Source organism: Thalassophryne amazonica, chromosome 5, assembly GCF_902500255.1.
Source record: "Thalassophryne amazonica chromosome 5, fThaAma1.1, whole genome shotgun sequence".
Lineage (NCBI taxonomy): Eukaryota > Metazoa > Chordata > Actinopteri > Batrachoidiformes > Batrachoididae > Thalassophryne > Thalassophryne amazonica.
The window spans coordinates 83864980-83889955 of NC_047107.1; the positions used below are offsets into that span (position 1 = coordinate 83864980).

At 39.3% G+C, this 24976-nt stretch overlaps 3 protein-coding genes across 3 annotated transcripts in view; 1 reads left to right on the top strand and 2 right to left on the bottom strand.

Moving 5' to 3' along the window:
- Positions 1-6149, bottom strand: part of hic2 (hypermethylated in cancer 2) — a 39119-nt gene extending 32970 nt beyond the window's left edge. The window contains exon 1 of the mRNA XM_034170737.1: positions 5854-6149. The gene's annotated coding sequence lies outside the window, so the exon portion shown is untranslated. The remainder of the gene's footprint in view (positions 1-5853) is intronic.
- Positions 6150-11445: 5296 nt separating this feature from the next.
- On the bottom strand, positions 11446-12723 carry LOC117509972 (D(1)-like dopamine receptor). Its single transcript, XM_034169580.1, has 2 exons — positions 11861-12723; positions 11446-11508 (listed from the first exon to the last, which is right to left on the bottom strand). The coding sequence occupies exons 1-2, from the start codon at positions 12721-12723 to the stop codon at positions 11457-11459; spliced, it is 915 nt and encodes a 304-aa protein (XP_034025471.1). The 3' UTR covers positions 11446-11456.
- Positions 12724-20414: 7691 nt separating this feature from the next.
- Positions 20415-21278, top strand: LOC117509973 (G-protein coupled receptor 183-like). Its single transcript, XM_034169581.1, has one exon. It carries the CDS (start codon positions 20415-20417, stop codon positions 21276-21278), a length of 864 nt encoding a protein of 287 aa, XP_034025472.1.
- Positions 21279-24976: the final 3698 nt, after the last annotated feature.

Below are 24976 nucleotides of genomic sequence, written 5' to 3' on the forward strand. Positions count from 1 at the left end.
TTATATTTTTGTTGTTGTTGTTGTTGCTGCTGTCAATTTGGTTTTGTGGTAGTTTGACACACCAATGTGTATCGGTGTGTGCAAGTTTGTTGTGAACCTGTCTTGTGATGTTCTCACTATTGCGCTCTTTACACACAACAAATACACTGTACTGGACTTTGCTCCAGTTTGGCTGGTCTATGGTGAAAATGCTTTGTGTCTGACCACATTTCACTTTTTAAGACCAACATGACCACATGAATGCAAACGGATGTGTGATTTAGACAATGTGGGCATAAAAACCTTTGGATTGTCAGGTGGAAACTAACAGAAACAGTTACATTGCACAATGTGTCACTTGGAAGACAGGGCCGCTTGTATGCATGTTTAGTGTAAACAATGTAAAGGGAATGACATTTCTTGAGGAAACAGGACACCGACTGCCAACTTTACTGAACAAACCAGTTATCCTGGTCTGTCAAGGGCTACATACACTACATACATTTAAACTGGCACATGCACTGAATCTGTTAACTTTTCTGTTCAAACGGAGCAACTATTCAAGTTTACCAGTCCGTATAAGCTAGCTATAAAATTAACCAACACAGGAAAGATCTGTTTATTATTAGAATATTTAAATATACCAAAAACTAACATTTATGAGACTGTGCCCCCCTTCTGATCAAAAAGTCAAATCCAATTATGAAAGTAATAATTAGTTAAAGCCTTTAATTCAACTTCATTTGTTTTAATGCAATTTATAATTTAATAACACCCCACTTTTGAATCTCTTGCTTATGTGTGAAATGTGGAGTAAAACCAGTCAGTAATTGCTACAAAACAAGCAATGTTGAGAATCAAACACACCAATAGAAGCTTGATTTTTTTTGTTTAATGAAGATTAAAGTGCAATTTTAAACTACAATAAAAGCTTAAAATTTTTTTAGATCAAGCCTGAATACACTTTTTTTTGGCCAGCCCACCTGGTAACTAATAAAATAAAAAAAACTGATCTTGTGCCACATTTCTGTGTAACTGCACAAAGTGAAGCAATCAAGCACTTCAGTAAGAAGTCAACATATGATTGGTTTGATAAGATGACCTCTGTCTTGAAAGAATGAACTCTGATGAGATAACCACATGCCCCTCCCTCTGCAAAAACCCACATGACCCGGTGCCTATAATGCTCTGACTAAGACACAGAGGGCATGCTGGGAAAGAAAGAATCATATATAGTCCAAGAGTGTTTTAAGAGAACAGTCGGCCCCTCTTCCTCCTGTCTTGAAACACTGCATAACCTTCTGGCAATCTGCACTACATTCCACAGACTGTTTCTTCTTCTTGGAGAACAACAACCCTGCCCCGAGGAGTTTCAGCCACAGAGCATCCAATCTGCCCTCAAAAGATCTGCACAGACACACAAGGCCAACACAATCTATAAGTCCTCATCCGACATGTCAGCAGAACATATAGCCTGAGTCGTCGTCTTACTGCACCGTGCAACCCACATGGCCCCAGAAGCTACCATCACATAGGAAATGTACACTGGAGAAGAGACGGTTGGGCGAGAGCAACTGGCCGATGGTCAGGATTGCACGGCACATATACACAAGCCTCACGTTTCCCTCCAGGCTCCACTATGTGGTCCACAGTAATCAATAAAGCACAGTCAACCTAATGGGTTAATTTAACCTCTCCATCTACACACACACACGTTTAATAATATTTGAAAAACACCATAAACGAGTAAACTAGTAACAATGTAAAGTGCATCGGTACTTTTAGTTTAAACCTGAAACATTTAATCAAAAGAATTTTATTTGATTTAAAAAAAAGCCATATTTTCACAGATTTAGTGTGCAGGATTCAGGTGTGTTTACTGGAAGAAATGGAATATAACATTTACAGCTGCCACAAACGATTATTCTGATAATCAACCAGTCACCGATTATTTTTGCGATTAGTCAAATAATCGGATCATACGCAAATTGCGGCTTAATGCACCAGCATGCAGCTGCTCCTATATAACCATCATTAGCTTCAAGCCTGAAGCTTAAAGATAATTGAAACCTTGATTGCCAACCATGGACAGGGGTCTCATGTCAAATCACTGACATGTTTGAGACTGCTTCAGTCAGAACATTTGCTTGCGGAGGTGTCCATGTTGTTGGCTTGGCAACAAAGTCCTCCATTGAAGAGGAACACATTTTTTAACACTGTAATGTACGTAGCGTTATCAAACATTAGTGTTATCACATTTCCTATTCAAACATGACGTCACTGTTATAACATTACAGCAAACACATAATGTGTGTGCTAAGGCTAATTAAATAGTCATTGTTAACATTTACAGCGGCTAACTAGCCAATTATCTTACAGAAACAACCGTTTCTCTTCGTCAGCATCTGCCACAACGTGCTTCCTTCTCAGATGCTCCTGCATCGCTGTTGCGCTGCTGTGGAAGGCACGTTCTGCCTTGCAGATTTTGTATTGCACGTTTTTCTCTTTAATTTGGGAAATGTTCCCAAACTTTTGAATTCTGTTGCCAGTTACTCATAATAATGTTTGGGCATAACTTTTCTGATGACATCACGACTGACCCCGATTACCACTACTGCGCATGTCCATCAAGGACAGAAAGGCAGCAGAAGGTACAGCAGCAGTTTTGAGAGAAAAACAGAGGTTAAAAAAATAAACAATGACGTTGATTATTAAATTAGTTGCCAATGACAACAGACATAACCGTGCAACCCTAATAGCATTTTATGAGTGTGCAATTAACTGTGAGAACAAATCGATGGGTATTCATAAGTTTAGATTGAGACCTTTATAGCTACATGGGAGAAAGCCTATCATAAATAGCACCATGTTGATACAGCAGCCCAAAGGGGACATACTTGGTCCACTTTTGCAGTGCAGCTGGAAGACTGAAGACTAAAATAAGTAAGTAAGTAAGTAAAGTTTAGTTGTATAGCACCTTTCAACATAAAATCACAAAATGCTGTACAAGAATTTAAGAACACAGAAACAAAAATAGAGAAACTAAAAACAGCAATAACATAAAACTAGTTAAAAGCAAGTCTGTACAAATAGGTCTTGAACTTCTCCTTAAAAGTTCCAACAGAGTCCACGGAACATAGGTGTAGTGGCGGTGCATTCCACAGTTTGTGTGCCACAACCGTAGAACCAGCAATTACTCCTCTATACACAGTCACAAAGTGGTTGCTACTGTATGCTAAGTTTGAAAACCCTCATTTTCGTAATTCATATTGATTAATTTAAGAAAAGGCAAGGGTGCATGAATTCCCGTCACGAAAAAAGTGAAAACATGAAAGGAACCTAAATCCTGACTGTCAACAGCATAATGCAATCTGCTTCCTCACCACTTGATGACACTAAATCCTACACACTGTAGCTTTAAGTGTTTAACATGTCAGAGTATGTGCTGCTCTTCTCCCTTTTGATATCATTGTGGAATATTATCAGCCACTTTTGGTTGGATAAAATGGGACATAAAGCATGAGATATTTAACAAATAATATATTGTAATCGCAATGAGCATATGGGTGGGGGTGTTTTAAGAGCAGCGCTAAACTTTATTAGTCACTTTTGTGTTTCCATAGAAACAGCACCTTGCCACAATATGGAGAAAATGCTTTCAGTGATATTTAATTTACCATTTCTAGTGACCACTGAAAATACCACATGGTGTCCACAGTAAATCAGCTTCTACAAAAGTGATAACACTCATGACAGATACTAGCTGCAAAACTCCGGCTCCACTTTAACAAAAAGGTTGGCATTTTAGGTTTTATAACACACTGCATCAAATTCTTAGACCAGAGTAATGGGAAACCTTATTCCAGTTTTGGAAATAAAAACAACTTAAACCAACATAACTTTAAAATGTATCTGGATGTACAGTGAACATGATGTGTTTTTATACATTCTTGTTAAGGAGCAACCAGATACATGGCCTCATGGGTAGGGCTATAGCCAAACAAAATGCAGTTTTGTTAGATTTTAGCACCTCTCGGTCTTAAACTGGAAGAATAACTGGATCCAAAAGTCTCCAAACATATGCCTTTTTACACTGACATTGGAGTTTGTCTCCCATCTTAGTTACATTCAGAAATCCTGATGTAACAGGAAGAGCACATGTGATTACAGTCCATCATAAACAGTGATGATGATACACACACACATACACACAACTGTGGTAAAAATGACTCAAATCTCTCATACTTTAAACAACACATACGAAAACAACAAATTAGGACTTTTGGTTTCTTCTCTCCAACAAACCTCCAAGAATTACTTTTATTTTTACTGTACATGTCTGTCTTATCCATTAAACCTAAAATATAGACTACCAGAGTTACTAATGTAATACATCTTTTCTGAAGGTTTGAAATATACTAAACAAACTTAATATGTGGAATGCTTTGACAGAACTAAACATTAGGTCACACATAAGAGATCTACATTACTCACATTCTTACAGCTCATTATCTCCATATCCGTCAGTGCTTTAACAACACTGATCAAACAAGACGTCCAACTATGTTCATAGCTGGGTTTATTGTTTAAATGCTGCTAAATCTGGATTTGACATTCTTCCTCCTTAAAAAAAGTAAAAACTAATTTTGTATTTATTTTAACTAACTTGTCTCTGCCTGTCTTTCTGTTTGCAGATACTAAAACTCAAAACAGTGGTTTCTAGATTACATATACATTTTGATGAACAATCCTTGACTCAAAACAGTTAAGCAAATATTTTTCCTTTTATTAATATCTTAAATGTCTTTACCCATTGCTGGGGTTCCTTTCATTGATTCTATAGCACTGTCACTTTTATGACATCACAAAGGTCTAATGGGAATAAAAGCCAGAAATGTGACTGCCTCCACTGTCAGTTGAAAGGTATTTTACCTGGACCCTGCAGGATACTCTGAGTGTACTACATGAACATTAGAAAATGTTATTTACTGTGAAACTGGACAGTTTTGGGTCACTGGGGAACATCACGCCCACACTGTGGAGACGATCACAGGGAGGATCAATGCAGCTCACATGTATTAGGACATTAAAAACAAACACACACCTCTTACATCCACAACATTAACGCTCAAAAAAAGCAAAGTGTGAGCAAACAAAGTCGTAGGTTAGATTTGCAAGTTAATTGTCATTAAATCAATTTAATGAGCCCTACCGAAGATCAATGTAGCCTACATATAAACAATGAGGACTGCCCCTTTTACCAATCAGCATGTTGCGCAAAAGCGTGTTGGCAAAAAGCAGATTGTGTTTATTTTTAATACATTAATTTCAAATTTCTGCGATTTGCATTTTTAAACTATGATTATATAACGGCGACCGTCTTAAATTGATCCGTAAATCTGGCATAATTGTAAACAAATCCTTCTACGCATTGACTGTAAGAGAAAAATCGCGGGGAAGTGGTTGGAAATTCATTATCCGTCGAGCCCCGTGGATTCCTTTCTGTCTTTGCCAGCTTGGTAATTATTTGATCCGCTCAGCCCCCGTGGGCATCTCTGGAAGCGATCCACGCCGATTAAACGCCACAACGTTTGCTTCTTGTGTTTTTTGAACAGGAGCCAATGCGTGTCGTAATAAACTTGATTTTTTTCTTGGTGGAGTTCGTTTTTTTTTTTTTTTTTGTGGGTTTTTTTGGGCACGTCGTGGAAAAACGGTCACACACACCAGCATACGCCGAACCCTCCCCCGCCCCCCCCCCTTTGCATTTGCTGCAGCTACGAGAAAAAAAAAACTATCCGATCCAAGCGGCTATTAAAATCCACGTCCATATGTGTTTCTAAGCCAACTTAAAGAGGAAGAAGGAATTTGAAATACCTTAATGCATCGGTAGGACCGTTCTCAAGCGTTCGCTGCCATCCTCCTGCTCATCTCACAGCCTTCGGGACGCCATGTTGAAAGCTTATGACGTTAGGCTTCTTCTTCGTCGTCTTCTTCTTCTTCTTCTTCTTCTTCTTCTTCTCCTCCTGTCGAGTTTATTGGCGGTTTGCAAACCAACACGGTGGACGTTAGGCTTCCTCACCCCTGACCCACATTTGAATAGAAACCAGCCCAGAGTGCGGCAGAGAAAACATCACGCTGTGGGAGGGTTTCTGTGCACAGGAGGAACCCCCGGAAACTTCTACCTGAAAGCCTGCGTGCACAGAAGCGTTCTGTTTCCACACCGTGGACAGGCATTCTTCTGTACCTCCAAAACGACTTTTTATTTTTCTACAGAAGTAAAAAAAAAGTAAAAGCATGATCAATAACAGGAGTGACGTCACAAAGTCAGAGGAAGGAAAAAAAACGCAAAATTTCTGCCCAAAATATATCGAATCTACACTTAATATTAATTAAGTGTTAATCACTGAACAAGTAAAATTTAAGCTTTATATATATACTAATATATATATATATATATATATATATATATATATATATATATATATATATATATATATATATATATATATATATATATATATATATATATATTTAGGGTGGTCCATAAAAATGGTCAAAAAATTTTTTTCAAAAAACTTCAAGTCTCTCCCTCTAAATTTGTTGTACCTAACATAAAAACACATCCTGTACAATTTCATAAAACTCTAATAATTTTTACTGGTAGCACACAGCCCTTAAAGATTTTGCTGGCAATAACTTTGTCATATAGTATGGTCATTTCCAGATATTTCCAAATTATTTCTGTCAGTTTAATATTGATATGTCAGGACAGAAATTATGGCAATACATTGGAAAATCAAATCTTTTCATATCCCATAAAATAGTTAACACTAAAACATGAATTGTGAGATGCAGTTTTTCTCGTACATGTATCATGCTCCTACAATACCTACATACTGGGGTAGCGAAGATTTTGTAACAATCAAACATTGCATTTTCATTTTATTGATGAAATACTTTCATTATTGATAAATTTAAATAAGTCTATGCTTTATATATTTCCACATATATTTTGATCTAGCTCCAAACAATAATATTCTTTATGCCTTGCAGTACTTAATATTCAAAAATGTATGAATCAGCACAAGAACCAATTATACAGCTGTGTAACATAAGAGAACATCCTTTACATGATAATGATATTTAAGTTGCTTGTATCATGACCAAGACTTGCTGCCGTTTCAGTCAGAATATAGGTGGCACTTCTGTCTGTTGTTTTGGTCCTATCCAATGCTGCTGCAAGTCCTGGTGTTACAACAGCTTTAATTTTACTGGCTTTTTGTGGCACTAGCATAACAAATTCTTCATCTGGACTTTCTGTGTTCTCTTCACTCTGGCTGGAGACAGTGTCAGGTAGTGAGACATTAGATGGTCCAGGCTCCTCCAGTTTCTCTTTGTATTTTGCTTGGGCAGCTTTCCTTTTTTCTGCTCTTTGTTCTTTGGCAGTTTGTATTTTATCTATGCCTGTCATGCATCCTCTACCTTTCTCTCGCTGAGCAAGTAGGAACTGTCTGTCATCTTCAAACTTTATCATTGTGCCATGTCCTGATGTGCCATGTCAAACAAGTCCTCCAAAGATTCACAAAACACTGTTTCATCTTTCTTCTGCTTGTCTGTATTGCGATTCTTGGTCTTTTTCAATGTTTTCCGAACACCTTTTCTAACTTTATGATCAGATGCTGCTTTGCCCTCAGTGGGATTCTAGCTCTCTCCCAAAAAGGAATTGCCATGTCTATAGAGGTCACAGCAGCATCATGGACAGTTTTCTTCAAATCAGTGTGTTTGAAGAAAAATACCTTGAGTATTTGCCCATTTGAGGGCAATTTGTTTCCCTTTATTTCAGTCGGTGGAACCAATAAGGTATACAAATGTTCTACTTCTAGTAGCTGACATGTTTTACTGAAGTTTCCAGTTAATGGTTAGGCATGTTAAGTCAGCAAGTGTCTCTTTTTACATTTATCTCATGTTAGATTCACCATCACCAAAGATCTGAAAGAAAAGAAGCTGTGAATTGAAGCAAAATTTTCAGCTTGTAGCCTAAAATAACATTTTTGAAAGTATGTTGTTTGTGAGAAATATTTAAACCCAGTTATAGTTTTAAATTGAATATAAAATTATACTTCAGTTACACTCAGGTGGTTAACTTCTATCCTCTTTATAAGTGATGTGATTAGATACTGGATAATGGATAACCTATTGCACGGGCACTCGGGCAGCGATAATTGATATATTTACAACCTTCAGCTATGATGTGCTACCTCTAAATATTAATGTATGACAAAAATATTTGGCAGGTTTTCTTTTTTCCCAAAGCATCATAAAATGAAGGGGTGAGAGTAATGAATTTCCAACTTTTATTTTTTTGAACCACCCTAATATATATATATATATATATATATATATACACAACCCCAATTTCAGTGAAGTTGGGACATTGTGTGAAATGTAAATAAAAACAGAATATAGTGATTTGCAAATCCTCTTCAACCTATATTAAATTGAATACACCAAAAAAACAAGATATTTAATGTTCAAACTGATAGACTTTTTTGTTTTTGTGCAAATATTTGCTTGTTTTGAAATGGATGCCTGTAGCATGTTTCAAAAAAGCTGGTACAGTGGCAACAAAAGACTGGGAAAGTTGATGAATGCTCAAAGAACACCTGTTTGGAACATTCCACAGGTGAACAGGTTAATTGGAAACAGGTAAGTGTCATGATTGGGTATAAAAGGTGCATCCCCAAAAGGCTCAGCCATTCACAAGCAAAGATGGATCACCACTTTGTGAACAACTGCATGATAAAAGAGAATCTGGAAAACTTTCTACACCTAAGCGGCAAGGCCGAAAACCAACATTGACCTTCGATCTCTCAGGCGGCACTGCATTAAAACAACATCATTGTGTAAAGGATCTTACCGCGTGGGTTCAGGAACACTTCAGAAAACCATTGTCAGTTAACACAATTCGTCGCTACATCTAAAAGTGCAAGTTAAAACTCTACCATGGAAAGTGAAAGTCATACATCAACAAGATCCAGAAACGCCGCCGCCATCTCTGGGCCCGAGCTCATTTGAAATGGACAGACGCAAAGTAGAAAAGTGTGCTGTGGTCTGATGAGTCCACATTTCAAATTGTTTTTGGAAATCATGGACGTAATGTCCTACAAACAAAAGAGGAAAAAGACGATCCAGATTGTTACCAGTGCAAAGTTCAAAAGCCAGCATCTGTGATGGTATGGGGGTGTGTTAGCACCCATGGCATGGGCAACTTACACATCTGTGATGGCACCATCAATGCTGAAAGGTACATCCAGGTTTTGGAGCAACACATGCTTCAATCCAAGCAATGTCTTTTTCAGGGACGTCCCTGCTTGTTTCAGCAAGACAATGCCAAGCCACATTCTGCACGTGTTATAACAGTGTAGCTTCGTAGTAAAAGAGTGTGGGTACTAGACTGGCCTGTCTGCAGTCCAGACCTGTCGCCCATTTAAAATGTGTGGCACATTATGAAGCGCAAAATACAACAACGGAGACCCCGGATGGTTGAACAACTGAAGTCGTACATCAAGCAAGAATGGGAAAGAATTCCACCTACAAAGCTTCATCAATTAGTGTCCTCAGTTCCCAAATGCTTATTGAGTGTTGTTAGAAGGAAAGGTGATGTAACACAGTGGTAAACATACCACTGTCCCAGCTTTTTTGAAACGTGTTGCAGGCATCCATTTCAAAATGAGCAAATATTTGCACAAAAACAATAAAGTTTATCAGTTTGACATTAAATATCTTATCTTTGTGGTGTATTCAATTGAATGTTCGCTGAAGAGGATTTGCAAATCATTGTATTCTGTTTTTATTTACATTTTACACAACGTAACAACTTCATTGGAATTAGGGTTGTATATGTATGCATGTATGTATGTAATGCATCCAGAAAGTACTCACAGTACTTCATTTTTTCCACATTGTGTTTGTTACAGCCTTAGTCCCAAATGGAGCAAATTATTTTTTCCCTCAAAATTCTACCCACAACACCCCATAATGACAGCATAAAAAGGTGTTTGTTTTTGCAAATTTATTAAAAATAAAAAACTAAGAAATTGCATGTATATATGTATTCACACCCTTAACTCAGTACTTTGTTGATGCACCGACACCCCCATCCAGTATGATATAGAGTGTTGATGCACAGTCATGTTTAAATCTCTCCAGAGATGTTCAATCAGATTCAAGTCTAGACTCTAGCTGGGCCACTCAAGAACATTCACAGAGTTGTCCTGAATCCACTCCTTTGATATCTTGGCTGTGTGCTTAGGGTCATTGTCCTGCTGAAAAATGAACCATCACCCCAGTCTGAGGTCAAGAGCACTCTGGTGCAGGTTTTCATCCAGGATTTTAATATTCAGTATATTGAATATGTCTGTACATGTCAATGCAAACAACAGCCATTCAGAAACTAGTTGGGGTTAACTGAAAATAAAACAAATTACAGTGATCTCTGTTCACAGACAATATAAAGTGCTTTTTCCCTAGTTTATCTGATTTATTTATTTATTTATTGACAAAGTTAATGAAGACAATGTAAGATTCAGGTTTTCTGTTGTATATATATATTTACTAGAGCTATAATCCATACACAGTAAAGTCTCAGTAAGATCAGGTACCAGGTGTGTGTGTGTGAGTGTGGCTCCACTTTTCCCAAGTTATCATTTGTTGGCCTCACAGACATGAAAATGATGACGTCACCTGCGGGCTCTCTTCATTGCTGTCTGTCATTCAGACGGTCGCTTCACTTTGCGGATGATCTGAACTCGCTGTCTGTCTGTAGGTGAGTTACGGGTTGAATGGCGCAGTACCAAAGTGCTCTTCTGACGCTGTGTGGTTGGCAGCAGAAAACGCACCCTGTGCAGTCCGCCGGCGCACACAGGCGCATGACGCACGCTGCATGTGCGCGTTTGCAAGACTGGATTCAGTGGATTCATTCATTGGAAATTTAAACAAGAATGAAGGGGGGGGGGACATTAAAAAGCAAATTAAAATTAGTCAAAATGGGAATTTGTAGCTTAAATTTTATTAAAATAAAACAACGCCTGCTCCGATCTCTGAGGAAATAATTATTTCCCAATCATCATGCACGTTTGACTTGCTGTTCTTCTCTTATGTATAGTTTCACAGTTACCACAGCAGGAGATAATTTACAAAGGGGGTTATAAAAATATGACAGTAAACCCGTTTAGGTGATGCTGCGAGGCAAAGTTCCTCCGCAAAATATTATATTACTTCCACTCCCACACACCGGACAAAACCACGGATATATGTGACTTTACTGACGAATATTCAATTAATATTATTTGTGTAAAACCCAAAAGAAAATCAACGAGTTAAACAGAAGTGGGTTTTATTATTTCAGTGGTACTATAAGGATAAACATTTGAGTAAAACTGTGAAAATAAAACAGACGCACACTGCGATAATAAAGTTCAAGATGCGGAGACTTTGACAGGTCCAGATCTTCTGTCTTCTGGATTCACCCTTTATATATAAAAAAGTGAGGGGAAACAAGATACAAAATAAATAAATAAATAACTGTAAAGAAACAATAAAAATATTATTTTTAAACATTTATTAGAAAACAAAAAGTTTGAATACATTCTTAATCTGTTCTGACGAAGGATTCAGATTGTTGTTACATTAAAAACGTGATATCCAGTCTGTGACTATGAAGCTCTAAAATCATTGATATACATTTCTTTCAAGGGTAAACGTGATTTTTGCCTGAGTGCGTAAAAACTGCTGCACCAACTGCAGCTTTGGGCGACACAGACGAATCTGTCTTCTATCTTTGTGATCATTTCAGATTGTGTGTGTATGTGTGTGGTCTCACCTGTGTCTGCAGCACAGCCTCCACACTGTGGTGAACAGCGTCACCCTGAGGGGGGCGCACCCGCGGGCGTACAGGAGAGGGGTGAGCGCGGCGTTGATTCGGGGCAGAATACGAAACGGGTCACTGCCTTCATTCTTAAATTTGTAACAGTGCAAATAAAAAAAATTACACACCATAACGTAACCAAACAGAGGCAGCCACGTGGCTAAGAAAAAGGCAGCGACCACGAGGATGAGGTGCACGGAGGAGCGGCTGCGCTCCGTCGCCTCAGCCGGCCGCTGCCTCCTCAGCTGGAACCTGGCGATGACGAACAGTCTGATGTTCAGCCCGATCATAATGATCACTGTCAATATGTTCGCCGCGAACGTGCCCACGCTCATCATCCTTCGCGCCACTCCCACCCCGACCACGTTGAAGACAGCCACGACGAAGAAGGCGTAGAGCCAGTAGCTGAGGATGACCAGCAGGGTTCTGCGCAGGGTCATGCGCCGGGAGTATTTAAAGGGTGACGCCACCGCGTGGTACCGGTCAGCCTGAGCGGCCAGCACGGCCATGAGGGACAGGCCGAGGAACGTGGGCACGATGAAGTAGGTTCTAGTGGGAGAGCTGAGGTCTTCGCTCACGTCCAAGGTGCCCACGTAATAATAAGACACGCCGGTGCAGAGGTCACTGACGCACGTGCTCAGCATGTACATGAAGCGGTTCTCGTTTCGCAGCGCTTTGTTCAACAGAATGGACAGACACACGGATGCGTTGAGGAAAACGATGGTAGATGCCAGCGTGATGCTGAACACCAAAAGCAACACGCTGCAGAAGCTGGTGAGGGGCAGGACTGGAGACAGAAGCGCGCTGCTGTTACGCATCTGGCGGCGCGGCGCTGTCACTGCGCAGCGTCTGAGTGCGCGGTGCTGATTTAAAGAGGTCATTTGACAAAAAGTCAGCTGGGATGACGGGAGGATAAAACAGGCGTGGTCTCATTGTCTGAGGGCCCTTACAATCCAGTTATTATCATTTAATGTACAGTGCCAAATTTGGCAGGCCTTCCTGTCCCAACAGTTATAGCTGAGGGTCTGTGACAGAGAGGCAAAACGCTGCAATGTTCTAATGGTGGCAATATAGACAACCAAACATGGAAGTGCGGGGTCAAGTGAAATTGGAAGGCCAGAAACAGGAAGTTAAGCTACACGAAACAAACACGGAAGAAATGTCCAACTAAAAACAGCAGAGATTAAGAACAATAATTTTCTTCTTCCTGTTTTGGCTGCTCCCGATATGTCGCCATAGCAGATCAATCGTTTCCATCTCATCCTGTCCTCTGTATCTTCCTCTGTCACACCATCCAATTGCACATCCATAAACCTTCTCTTTGGCATGTCTCTTGGTGGCTCCATCCTCAGCATCCTGGGTCCCTGCTCTGCACATGTCCAAACCATCACAGGAATACTTGGAAAAAATGCCAGAAACCAAATAATGCAGACATCATGCCTACAGTGCATCAGAAAGTATTCACAGCGCTTCACTTTTTCCACATTTTTTTATGTTACAGCTTTATTCCAAAATTAATTAAATACACCCCCCTTCCCTCAAAATTCTACACACAATACCCCATAATGACAATGTGGGGGAAAAAAAGGTTTTGGAAATTTTTGCAACTTTATTAAAAAAAATGTAAAAACTAAGTAAGCAAAATTTATTTATATATACTTTTCAAGATACAATCACAAAGTGCTTCACAGTAAAAATTAAAATAAAAACACAAAGATTAAAAAAACAGCAACAACACAATACTAGGTGAAAACAAGAAATAAGTCTCAAGTTTCTCCTTAAAAGCTCCAACAGAGTCCACAGAGCACAGGTGAATTGGCAGTGCATTCCACAGCTTGGGAGCTACCACTCCAAATGCACAGTCTTCCTTGGTTCTCAACCTAGACCTCACCACAGCCAACAAGTTCTAGTCTGAGAGGACATTTTGTATCACCAGTTATAGCTTCATGATGAAGTGGTACAAAAGAGGATTTTCTTAAAAAGAAGACCTGAAAGTTTTGCTACAAATTGACAGAAGGTACATCTGAGATGCAAGCCTAGATTTGATCAGTTTTGGTGAAACAACATCCTTCTCTGCTCCACTCCACTATGAAGCTAAGAGTGGTGATGCAAAATTTGCACTGTGCACAATTTCTCCAATCACAGCAAGCCTATAACTTTGTCTGGGTTGTCTGGGTGTCTTGGTGGCTTTCGTCACTTTTCTCCTTCTTGCACAGTCACTCAGTTTTTGAGAACTGTCTACTCCATGCAGATTTACCACAGAGTGTCACACTGTTTGTATTTCTTCGTAATTGAAATCAATAAAGTCCAAGACATATTCAGTGGCAGCTTTACCGAGCCTCATCCACAACGACAAAAGACTCCAAGCTGTCATTGATGTTAAAGGGGGCAAGAACGGGGATATGTAAACTTTGGTCAGGGTAATTTGGTTAGTTTCTGTTGTCATTATGATTTAAAAAGAATAAACACAATTGTTTGACAATAAATAGCTTCACCCAACCACTAACCATGAGTGGAAAAAAAAGGTTTTTTGATTATTCATATTCTCTGAAAAATCCCCCCCCAAAAAATCTACCAGAGTATGTAAACGTTTGAGCACAACTGTATCTTGGCTGTATGCTTATGGGGTCATTGGCCTGCTGAAAGATGCCGCAGCAGGTTTTCATCCAGGATGTCTCTGTACATTGCTACCTTCATCTTTCCCTCAATCCTGATTAGTCTCCCAGTTCCTGCTGTAGAAAAACATCCCCATAGCACGATGCTGCCACCACCATGCTTCACTGTAGGGATGGTGCCTGGTTTCCTCCAAACATGACACCTGGCATTCACTCCAAAGAGTCCAATCTTTCTTTCATCTGTCTAGAGAATTTTGTTTCTCATGGTCTGAGAGTCCTTCTGGTGCCTTTTGGCAAACTTCAGGCCGGCTGCCATGTGCTTTTTACTAAGGAGTGGCTTCCATCATGGGAACTCTACTATACAGGCCTGATTGTTGGATTGCTGCAGAGATGGTTGTCCTTCTGGAAGGTTCCCCTCTCTCCAAAGAGGAATGCTGGAGCTCTGACAGAGTGACCATTGGGTTCTTGGTTACCACCCTGACTAAGGTCCTTCTCCCCCTATCGCTCACTTTAGATGAGCGGCCAGCTCTCGGAAGAATCCTGGTGGATCTGAACTTCTTCCATTTATAGATGATGGAGACCACTGTGCTCATTGGGACCTTCAAAGCAGCAGAAATGTTTTTGTACCCTTCCCCAGATTTGTGCCTTGAAACAACCCTTTCTTGGAGGTCTACAGACAATTCCTTTGACTTCATGCTTGGTTTGTGCTCTGACATGCACTGTCAAATTGTGGGACCTTATATGTGTGCATTTCCAAATCATGTCCAATCAACTGAATTTACCCCAGGTGGACTCCAATTAAGCTGTAGAAACATCTCAAGGATGATCAGTGAAAACAAGATGCACCTGAGCTCAGCTTTAAGTTCATGGCAAAGGCTGTGAATACTTATGTACATGTGATGGCTTAGTTTGAATAAATTTGCCAAAATATATAAAAAAGTTTTCACATTGTCATTATGGGGTATTTGTGTGCAGAATTTTGAGGGAAAAAATTAATTCCATCCATTTTTGAATAAGGCTGTAACATAATATGTACATAATATAACATAACATAATTTCAACCTGGTCTTACGGCAAGTCGTGATTCAGCAGCACGAAATACACATTAATCAATTGGTTCGTGACATTGTGATGAAAAGCGTCTCATTTTCGTCACGGCAGCACAAATTCATTGGAATTCATTCCGTGATGGCTGCACGAAATTAAAAGTGAAGCCGGGGGAGAGGGGTGGGTCGGGCTGGTTATGATTAGGGTTGGGGGAAAGAGTAGGGTTAGGATATGGTTAAGGTTAGGGTTGGGGGTAGGAGTAGGGTTAGTAATAGTGAGTTTAAAAAAACCCTGTCATGAAAATTGGGCTCATTTTGTGACGGGAGCACGAAAAAAACATGAGACTGGGCTGCATAATTTCCGTATAGGTGCCAAAGGTGCCAAAGATAGGTGTGCCAAGCTCTTGGCATCATATTCAAGACGACTTGAGGCTGTAATTGTTGCCAAAGGTGCATCAACAAAGTACTGAAGGTGCACTGACACAAGCATGCCTGTGACTCATGCAATAGCACAAATGACAATACCACCCGCTGTGTTCACAGCTGGACGCTGTTCTTTGTTCCACTGGCTGCCACATGCTCTGCGCTGGATGTTGTATAGATAAAATTATTTTTTCGTGGCAGATTAATCTTTTTTTTCTGCAAATTGGCTGTTGAAAACGGCTCTAATCGCATCCTGAATCACAGAGGAGGCTGCAGACGGAGCCATTTGCGTGGGTACGTGCGTGCCTAAGCAGTGGTGGGTACAGTTCTGCTTAATCAGCTAATTATCGAAGCTAAAGTTTTCATTAGCGGATTATCTTTTCAGATAACTTTGAAAACCATCATCGGACCAATTATCTTCCTTTAAGGTTTGGTCTGATAATTTTTTTGAACTGCTAACATACGTGTATATTTGGAGGCGTGGTGAACAAAGCTTTATAATTACAAACATTTTTTACGTTTAAAATCAGTTTAATACCTACCTGTTAAATAACTGCTCTATCCTCTGCAGGCAAAGGAAAACTGGTTACAAAAAAGAAAAACGTCCTTTTTTTAATCCCATATCTATATACTGGCAATATCACCCAAGTCATCCAGTGGCATACAGTTTTAACTTATGGTTAAAAGTTTAACCAAACTAATTTCGGACAACTTATTTAAATTAACGTCACGTCTGAACTTTCATAAAGTGAAAATATCAGCTATATGTTTTAGTGTGTGGACATGCTGTCTCCAGGTGCATTATGGGTAATGTCAGTACAGTCGCGACAGAAGAAATGCATTTGAGATGCTCTGATCAGGCTCCACACGGACAACAGCATTAAACCCTTTATATATTGTGCCTAAAACTCTCATGAATATATTCTCTGGGTTTATAGACATTGTTATTGTGTTTATGTCAAAATGCTAGAAGAAGCCCAGGTTGCTTCTCCATTAGTCGATTCCTGTTTGCTATTTAGAGTTCAGTTTATGAAAAACACTGTCTGTCGTCTTTGTTCCAGAGTAATATATATAAGATGTCTGAAATTCAGTTTGCGTTTATTAAATTCCACGCATCTTAAAGGTAGCAGACACGGATTATGTGGAATTTTGTTTTGGCAAGTTTTCACGGTCTCTACTGCCATCTACTGGCCAGTAGTGTTCATGGCAGCATAAGCGTCTGGACACCAGTAGATGGAAGTGTTCTATTTATTTTGACCCTACTTATATCAGACGGTTGTCAAAATAACAACTTGACTTTTTGGCTTTTGGAAAATGGCTTTTTTTTTTTTTTTTTTTTTTTTTTTTTTACAAAAAAGGCATATTTTACAAAAGCACATTTATATGTAAACACCAACACACACACCTCACATTAACGTGTTGGTGTTTACATAGAATGAATGAGTCAACCAATCAGCGTTAGCAATGGCACATTTTACCCATAATCCTTTTGGCATCTGTCTGTGTTTGTTACAAAACTTCAGAATTAGTGCATTATTTAAAATTAAAAGATATGTTATTTTTTTAACTTTGTAAAATTACAGAATTGACATTAATTAAGTTATTCTATCTGTATTAATTGTATTCATAAATTAAAACCATAAGTCAGCACTGCTTTATTTTCCAAGACCTCCACCTCACAGTGACAGTGCTGTTGAGTAGAGAGTTGAGCTTCACTGTTTCTCTCGGCTGCTTCCCTGCTAGAAGCTATGTAGTAAACAGGAGCTTCCAGCAGTGAGCATGGCACTCAAAGACAGAAGTGCTGACTCATTTTTTGGGTCTGTGGTTGCTTCCCTTATCATAAAATAGTACTGATAAGTATATAAAAAGTAAACTGGAAGTATACTTGAAACATACTTGCATGTACTACTTTTTGGTAAGGGTTTTGATGCTACCAGAAGCTATTGTAGTGTTAAAACTCAAAATCAATTTGTTAGTAGTTGCAAGTGTACTGGAGACAATACTGGAAGTTATTGGTTAGCTGCAGCTTCCGATAAATTTTTGGGTGGTTTATTGGTTTAGCTTTATAAAAGATAACTCCCTACTTAGCTGATTATCTGTTACTGAAGCTAACTTTTTGTTAAGCTGTGCCCACCACTGCGCCTGTACCTGCAAAAAGTATTTTGAGCTGTCTAAAAAGATCATTATTTTGTTGTGTTTACATTGTTATGGCTTGATAAAACAGTTGAGTGTTCTATCCTTCTTGTGTGCAGCTGTTAAAGTATGTTTATAACAGATTTAACTTCTTGTTATAATCCTTCAGAGGAGCTGCCCTCTGATGTGATCTGCTGACATCACCACTCGCTCTGTTCACTTCTTGTTTACTTCATTTGACGAGCTGCACGTAGCGTTGGAGATTAGGTCACACCACGTAGCACAAGATTTGTACATGAAAGATTTTTTGAACATTTCAAAATTTTCTGTGCCCAATAGCATACACCGGCGCTTCTCACGTCTTGTCTGTACCCATTAAAGATGAGTTTACTCTCCAGCACGACACAGGTCATGCTATTGGGTGAATCAAAGGCATGCTCATGTCAGTGGGCCTTAACTTTGAGAAGTTACTTTATTAATTACTTTATGCATTTACTTCACAAGCAGCTGTGGACAACTTGTCGACAGCTGCTGAATGTAACTAATAAAGTAACCAGTAATCTAACTTGGCTATTTTTAAGATTGAGTACTCAAAAAAGTAACGATTAGTTACTTTGCTGATTAGTTACTTTCCTGATTACTCAATCTTTAGAGTAACCAAGTTAGATTACTAGTTACATTATTAGTTACATTACTTATTAGTTGCAACCGATCTACGCTGGATAATTATTTCACATTTTAGGGCTTTTTAAACACTAAGTAATAAGTAATACTGAGCAATTTCAACTCAGAACTAAAGGCAGTTCCAGGTGGCTGTTATCTAAAGTTTAAAGCAGTGGGCTTGTGATCAGGGGATCTTTAGTTCAAATCCCTGAAAATCTCAAAGTGCCTTTGGACAAGGGGCCCTTGTTCCTGTTGTGCAATTAATGTGAGGCATCGTTGTGAATTTCTTAGAGCTATGTTATTCTGCTTATCCTTTAGTTTCTTTTAATACAAATAGGAATGTTTGTATTCCCAACTTAAAGTAGTATTTCCAGTGTTGTTAAATACAGAAATTGATTACAGTGCAGTCTATATGTTTGGATCAGCCTCAGTCTAATTTCCAAACTGCTTTACTTCGAATCAATTTCCATAGGTTGGAGTCTTAAAGTGGTTATTTTGTGATAAACAATATCTGAATCTGAAAACAGAACAGAGGAGTTGTGTTTAATATATAATGGTGCTGCACATATATCACAAGACATTTTTTACATGTCTGACTGCACCTCGAATAATAAAAGCACAATAGCGGAAAAAATAAAACATATTTGAGAAGCATCACAAATAACATTGATGTCAAAAGTGAAAATTGGAATTCAGTTCAATTCAATTGTCAATCCCAGTATATATTTATTTATTTGCTTGTCTGTTTGTTTGGTGAGCTGGGATGTTTTAATGTGAAATTAGCTTATCGTTAAATGTGTTATATAATCGTTGTTTAAATATACAACACGCTGTGTATATGCAACACAGAACTGTGCAAACATTTTAACCACCCCAATTTTATTAAATGTGCTTTCTAATGTTTATCTTTACGTGTATGTCATGTAACATTTTCAAAGGTTATTTTTCTTTTTTTAATCCAATTGTAACGAAAATGCCTGATTTATTGAACAAAGCTATTTCTTAAAGAAAGCAATAGATCCTTACAGATGAATAAAAAACAGATCCATTTCTTACAGCTTATACATAATTCCACAAGGGCAATAAAGAAGAGACAAAAACAATAATAACAACAAAAACAGAAAAACAACAACAACAACAGTAATAATCGAACTGTGATGTTGATAACCCACCTATAAAATATTTGGTCTGTCTTTCAAGTATTACTCGTTGTCATAAATGATATTAAATTAATAGACTTTAATCTTGCAGTATCTTTGATTCATGATGTTTTTCTTCTCATGCCTAAAATTTATACGGGCAGTTCATAAGTGAAAATTGATAATGAAATAAAACCAGCAGTTATAACTGAGGAAAATGAGTCAAGACCTGAGACTTAATTTGTCGCGAATTTCCAAAATAAAAAAAAAAAAAAAGCATCTTGACCATCCTGCTTGAAAAGTTGTTTATTTGTGATAACACAAATTAATTTTAAGAGCCAGCGGCCTCGAGTCCACTGACTGATGATCAGTATCATAACTTCTCAGGAATTCATTCATTCGTCGTGCGTCACGGGTGCGAGTGAAATCCTTTGCGCCTATTTGATCTATAAAAGCAGTGTTCGCTCGCGCTCGTGGGGGGAGCGTCACAATGCTCCTGAACGTCACCGTGCCTCTGTCGGTGGACTTCGACCGTCCAGAGGATTTTCTCATCTTCATTTTCCACATTGTGTTCGCCACCAGCGCCGCGCTCGTGGCTGGCTCGGTGGTCGTGGGGATTTTGTGCACACGATCCCTGCGAATCCAAAACCGTTTCGTGTTCATGCTGAACACGAGCATCAGTGACGTTCTGACCGGCGTGTCCGTTTTCTACGTCGGCATCTTCGATGTGGACGAGGGCTACCCCTCCAGGAACAGCACGTTTTACATCGTGCCTTCTTTCTTGGGCATCAACGTGCTCACGTTCCTTTTTGCCCAGATTGACCGTTACCTCGCCGTGTGCCATCCGTTTTTTTACAACCGCTGCGTCACGCGGTCCTTCGTCATCGGCGTGTGCGCGTTCAGCTGGGTTTACACCTACACCATGCTGGCGGTGCTCAACTTGGTGCCGCTTTCAAAGGCGATGCAGATACGCGCGTTTGGCGTGTTGGTTCTGCAGCTGATAGTTGTCACCAAAGTGCTGATGACGATTAAATTATACGTCATAGTCAGAAAGCAGCTGGTCAGAGAGCCGCCCGGCGCAGACGCAGACAGCAAGCGGGAGTCGCTGCGCATCGTCATCTTTGTGGTCATCATCTTTCTGGTTCTGTGGTGTCCTTCCTTTTTCAACATCATCGTCAGGCAGTTGACCGGGAGGGGGCTCAAGTTTAGGAACGAGGCCACGAATTTGTTCGCGATCTTGGCGCGCATGAACGCGCTGGTCACTCCCGCGGTGTACCTGTGGGGCAGCCCGGCGCTGCGGGGCGCAGTGTGGAGGTGGAAGAGGGGCTGCGGCCCCACGCACAGAGTCAGGTAGGAGTCACCGTGGAAACGGCAGCATCGTTACCCATGATGATTATTATTCAGCTCAGGATTTTACTCCTGGACAATTTTGTTAAAATAATAAAATGTGACTTTATGACTGTAATTGTGTCTTTCAGAATTGGCGTTAACGATGAAGGACGGAAGAAATAATATCAGCACGAGCAGGAGTTCACGTCTGGTCACGCTTTTTTTTTTTATTTCAGTGTTAAATCACAAACTTGACATTTTTAATGTCATGAGCGCAGTGCACCAGGGCGGACAGCAGCCTGTGCGCTTCCCCTGTGGAGGGGAAAACATCTTGAACAGCTATTAACTTCATCTTGATTCGAATTTAATTATTGAGATTCACATGCAGCTGCTGCTTCGAGCTCATTCGAAGAAATGGTGTTATGAATGATGATAATAATAATAATAATAATAATAAATATCCCACAGGATGCCGGCACCTTTTAAAACCATTTAAATAACAATAATAATAAGCCTTTCAAACATTTTTTTCTGAGCACATGCAGGTGTCACTCAGGTTTTGCAGATTAAATGGAACTGAGGCTTTCAGATGTGTCAACGTTGTTGACTGCAAACAGCAAAACTTCAGAAAATTCAAGTAAATGATTACCTGTTTTTATATATTCAAAAAATAAGTTATTACACCGTTAGTTAACCTATTTTCTTTAAGTAAAATTAATTTCAGTTAAGTCAACTTAAATGAGTATGCAATATACATTTAAAAATAAATCTTAAACTGCTGCACCATGGCAGTTAGGTTTAGGAACAATTCATTCCTCTAAAATCACAGGTGCTATTAGTTGATACTATCTTGTCTTCCCTTAAGATTAAAATGTCTGACAAAAGACTGACCCTTAATCAACTCTCCCTCTCTCTTTCTGTGTTGGCTTACACACACACACACACACATACACATTTTGTGCCCATGCCCACAAAAAGCTCCCCATTTTTGTGACAATACATGCACGAACCCATAGACTGACTTTTCGTAGTGCCATCAAAAACTGCCATGAGACTAGATTGTATTTTTCTTGCTCCCATCACGAAATGAGTCAAATGTTTGCCGTGGAGCTTTTATATGGCATGTGGCATCTTGGTTGTCCATCCATCTGTTCTTCCATCTGCTGTCTGTCCATCTGTCTGTAAGTCCATCTGTCCAGTCGCACTTCATTCGGTACTTCGCATGGGTTCGAAGGCCAGTGACCTTGACCTAAATTACCAATAGTTGCATTTGTTCAAAGGCTACCGACTTTTTATGGTCACTGTTGGCCACATCCTCTAAATAAATATAATGACAATCTCCACTTTTTCCACTGTGTATCCCAGTTTACATCAAACACATGAGGTTTCAACCAAATACCTACCCCACACATGTACATATTACTGCACTTTACATGGAAAATAGTACTTCACGCGGGGCTAGGGTTAGGGTTCGTGATGAATGTCTCTAGTTTTTATATCTCACGGCATGTCGTCATTCAGCATCACGAAATATACGTTAATCTCTTGGTTTGTGATATTGTCGCAAAATTTTCATAAGGAGAGCACAAATTTATTCTACATTTTCTGAGGGGTGCACGAAATTAAAAGTGCTGCGGGGGGGGGGGGGGTATGGTTAAAGGAAGGATGGTTAGGTTATGTTAGTGTTGGGGGAGGGGTATGATTAGTAATAGTAAGATAAAAAAAACAAAACATCATGAACATTTGACTCATTTCGTGACGGGAGCACAAAGAAAACTTGTGAGCCTGGGATGGAATGAGAGTAGCCAAAAGCAAGAAAGACCGCAACAAAAATATTGCACCTTGAATTGACTGGTATTGCGTGTGTCCTCTGCCAGTTCACATGGTGTCCAGAACACACCCAGGGAGCCAGAGATTAAAGAAGAATAGAAAAATATAAGAAATGTTATTGCATGTATATGGCATACAAATAATTCCCACAGTTCAGTTAATTCATGTGTATGACATAAATACTGAAATAATTTTGGCAGAGCAGGTGGATAAGACATTGGAAATGCAGGTGCTGGCTTATGTGTAGATTTCCCCTCTGAGTACATAAAACCTATTCTTACTCACTCATCTTCAATTGCTTACTCCAATTAAGGGTCATGGGGGACTGGAGCCTATTCCAGCAGTCAGAGGGTGTAAGGCGGGATACACCCTGGACAGGACACCCCTCTGTCACAGGGTTGCACATTCACACCCGCACGCACCCATACAGACAATTTATAGTTTCTAATTCACCTAACCTGCATGTCTTTGGATGTGGGAGGAAACCGGACCACCCAGAGAGAGCCCACGCAAACACAGGGAGAACATGCAAACTCCACACAGAAAGGCCACAGGTGGGAATCAAACCCATGACCTTCTTTCTGTGAGGCAACAGTGCTAACCACTAATCCACCATGCTGCCCTAAAACCTTTTCTGTGCTTAATAAATGTATTTCTGTGTTTGTTAAACACTGAGTAATATGGTCTGTCATGCAGGGTATTATTTTCCATCTCCATTTTCCCAATATTAAGCGAGATAAACGCATATGAAATGTATATAAAATTACTTAATGTATTAGAGACCTCGGAACCACAGACCTGGACAGACAGCATTGGTTCCCGAGACATGTATGAAATGCATATTGACAAATATCAAGTGAGATGAATGCGTATGAAAACGCATATGAAAGAAATGTGACTGAGCGGCATTTATGGCCAAAAACCTTTGACTATAGGCACCTTGACACTTGCACGAATTAGGTCTCTGCAATGCTGCGCGTTTCATCGTGCCAATGCATCCCACCTTATCCCGCTGGATGCCACCCTGTATAAAATAATAATTTCGTAGGAGATGATGCATTTCCTCTGAGAACTTGGCTGATGAACCCATTTTCTCATTTCTCCCAGAAACAGAGAAGTTATCTAGGTGCAGGTTGTCTTGTGCACGTTGTGTGGTGGAGAACACATTTGGAATCTTGTCTCAAAGGTAATTATTTATAATATATATTGTAATGGATTGATAGAACAGTTTCATTTTCATTCCTTCTCATGAGTTTAGATAATGCATCTGTAAAATTGTGTTTATTAAAGCTGTAACATCTCGTCATAATTGTCCAGATGCCCTGCTCGCAATGACATGCATTGTTTTTTGAATAGGCTGCACAATGTTCACCAAATGAATGCATGCCAGAAGTTTTGAACATTTCAAAATTTTCTTTGCGCACTGGCACACAGCCACACACTGTTTACAAAGTTTACAACATGTTTATTCACTGGCACACCAAATTCTGTGCCAGTCCGCAAATCAAATTCATGCAAGTGTCAAGGTGCTTTATCTCTTGCACAGGAATGAATCAATCATCATGTGTGTCACAGTAGCATTTAGAGGGCTACATATTTTTTCAATTTGGTTTTCTCTCTGGACACTTTAGGGTTTCAAAAACAGAAGCATCCATCTCCACCTCACACTATGAGAAATCTGACCATTGGTTACGTAAAAAATTACATAACATAACTCAATAGATATTAAGTTCTATAATTTTGATTAAAAAGTATTGAATGCATTAACCAAACTTAAACAAAAAAGATTAAGTATAAAAGCAACAATTGAAATGTGTTGGACACAAATGATGAGTTATATCGCCAAAAAAAAAAAAAAAAAAAATACTGAATTTCACAAGAGAAGATTAATTT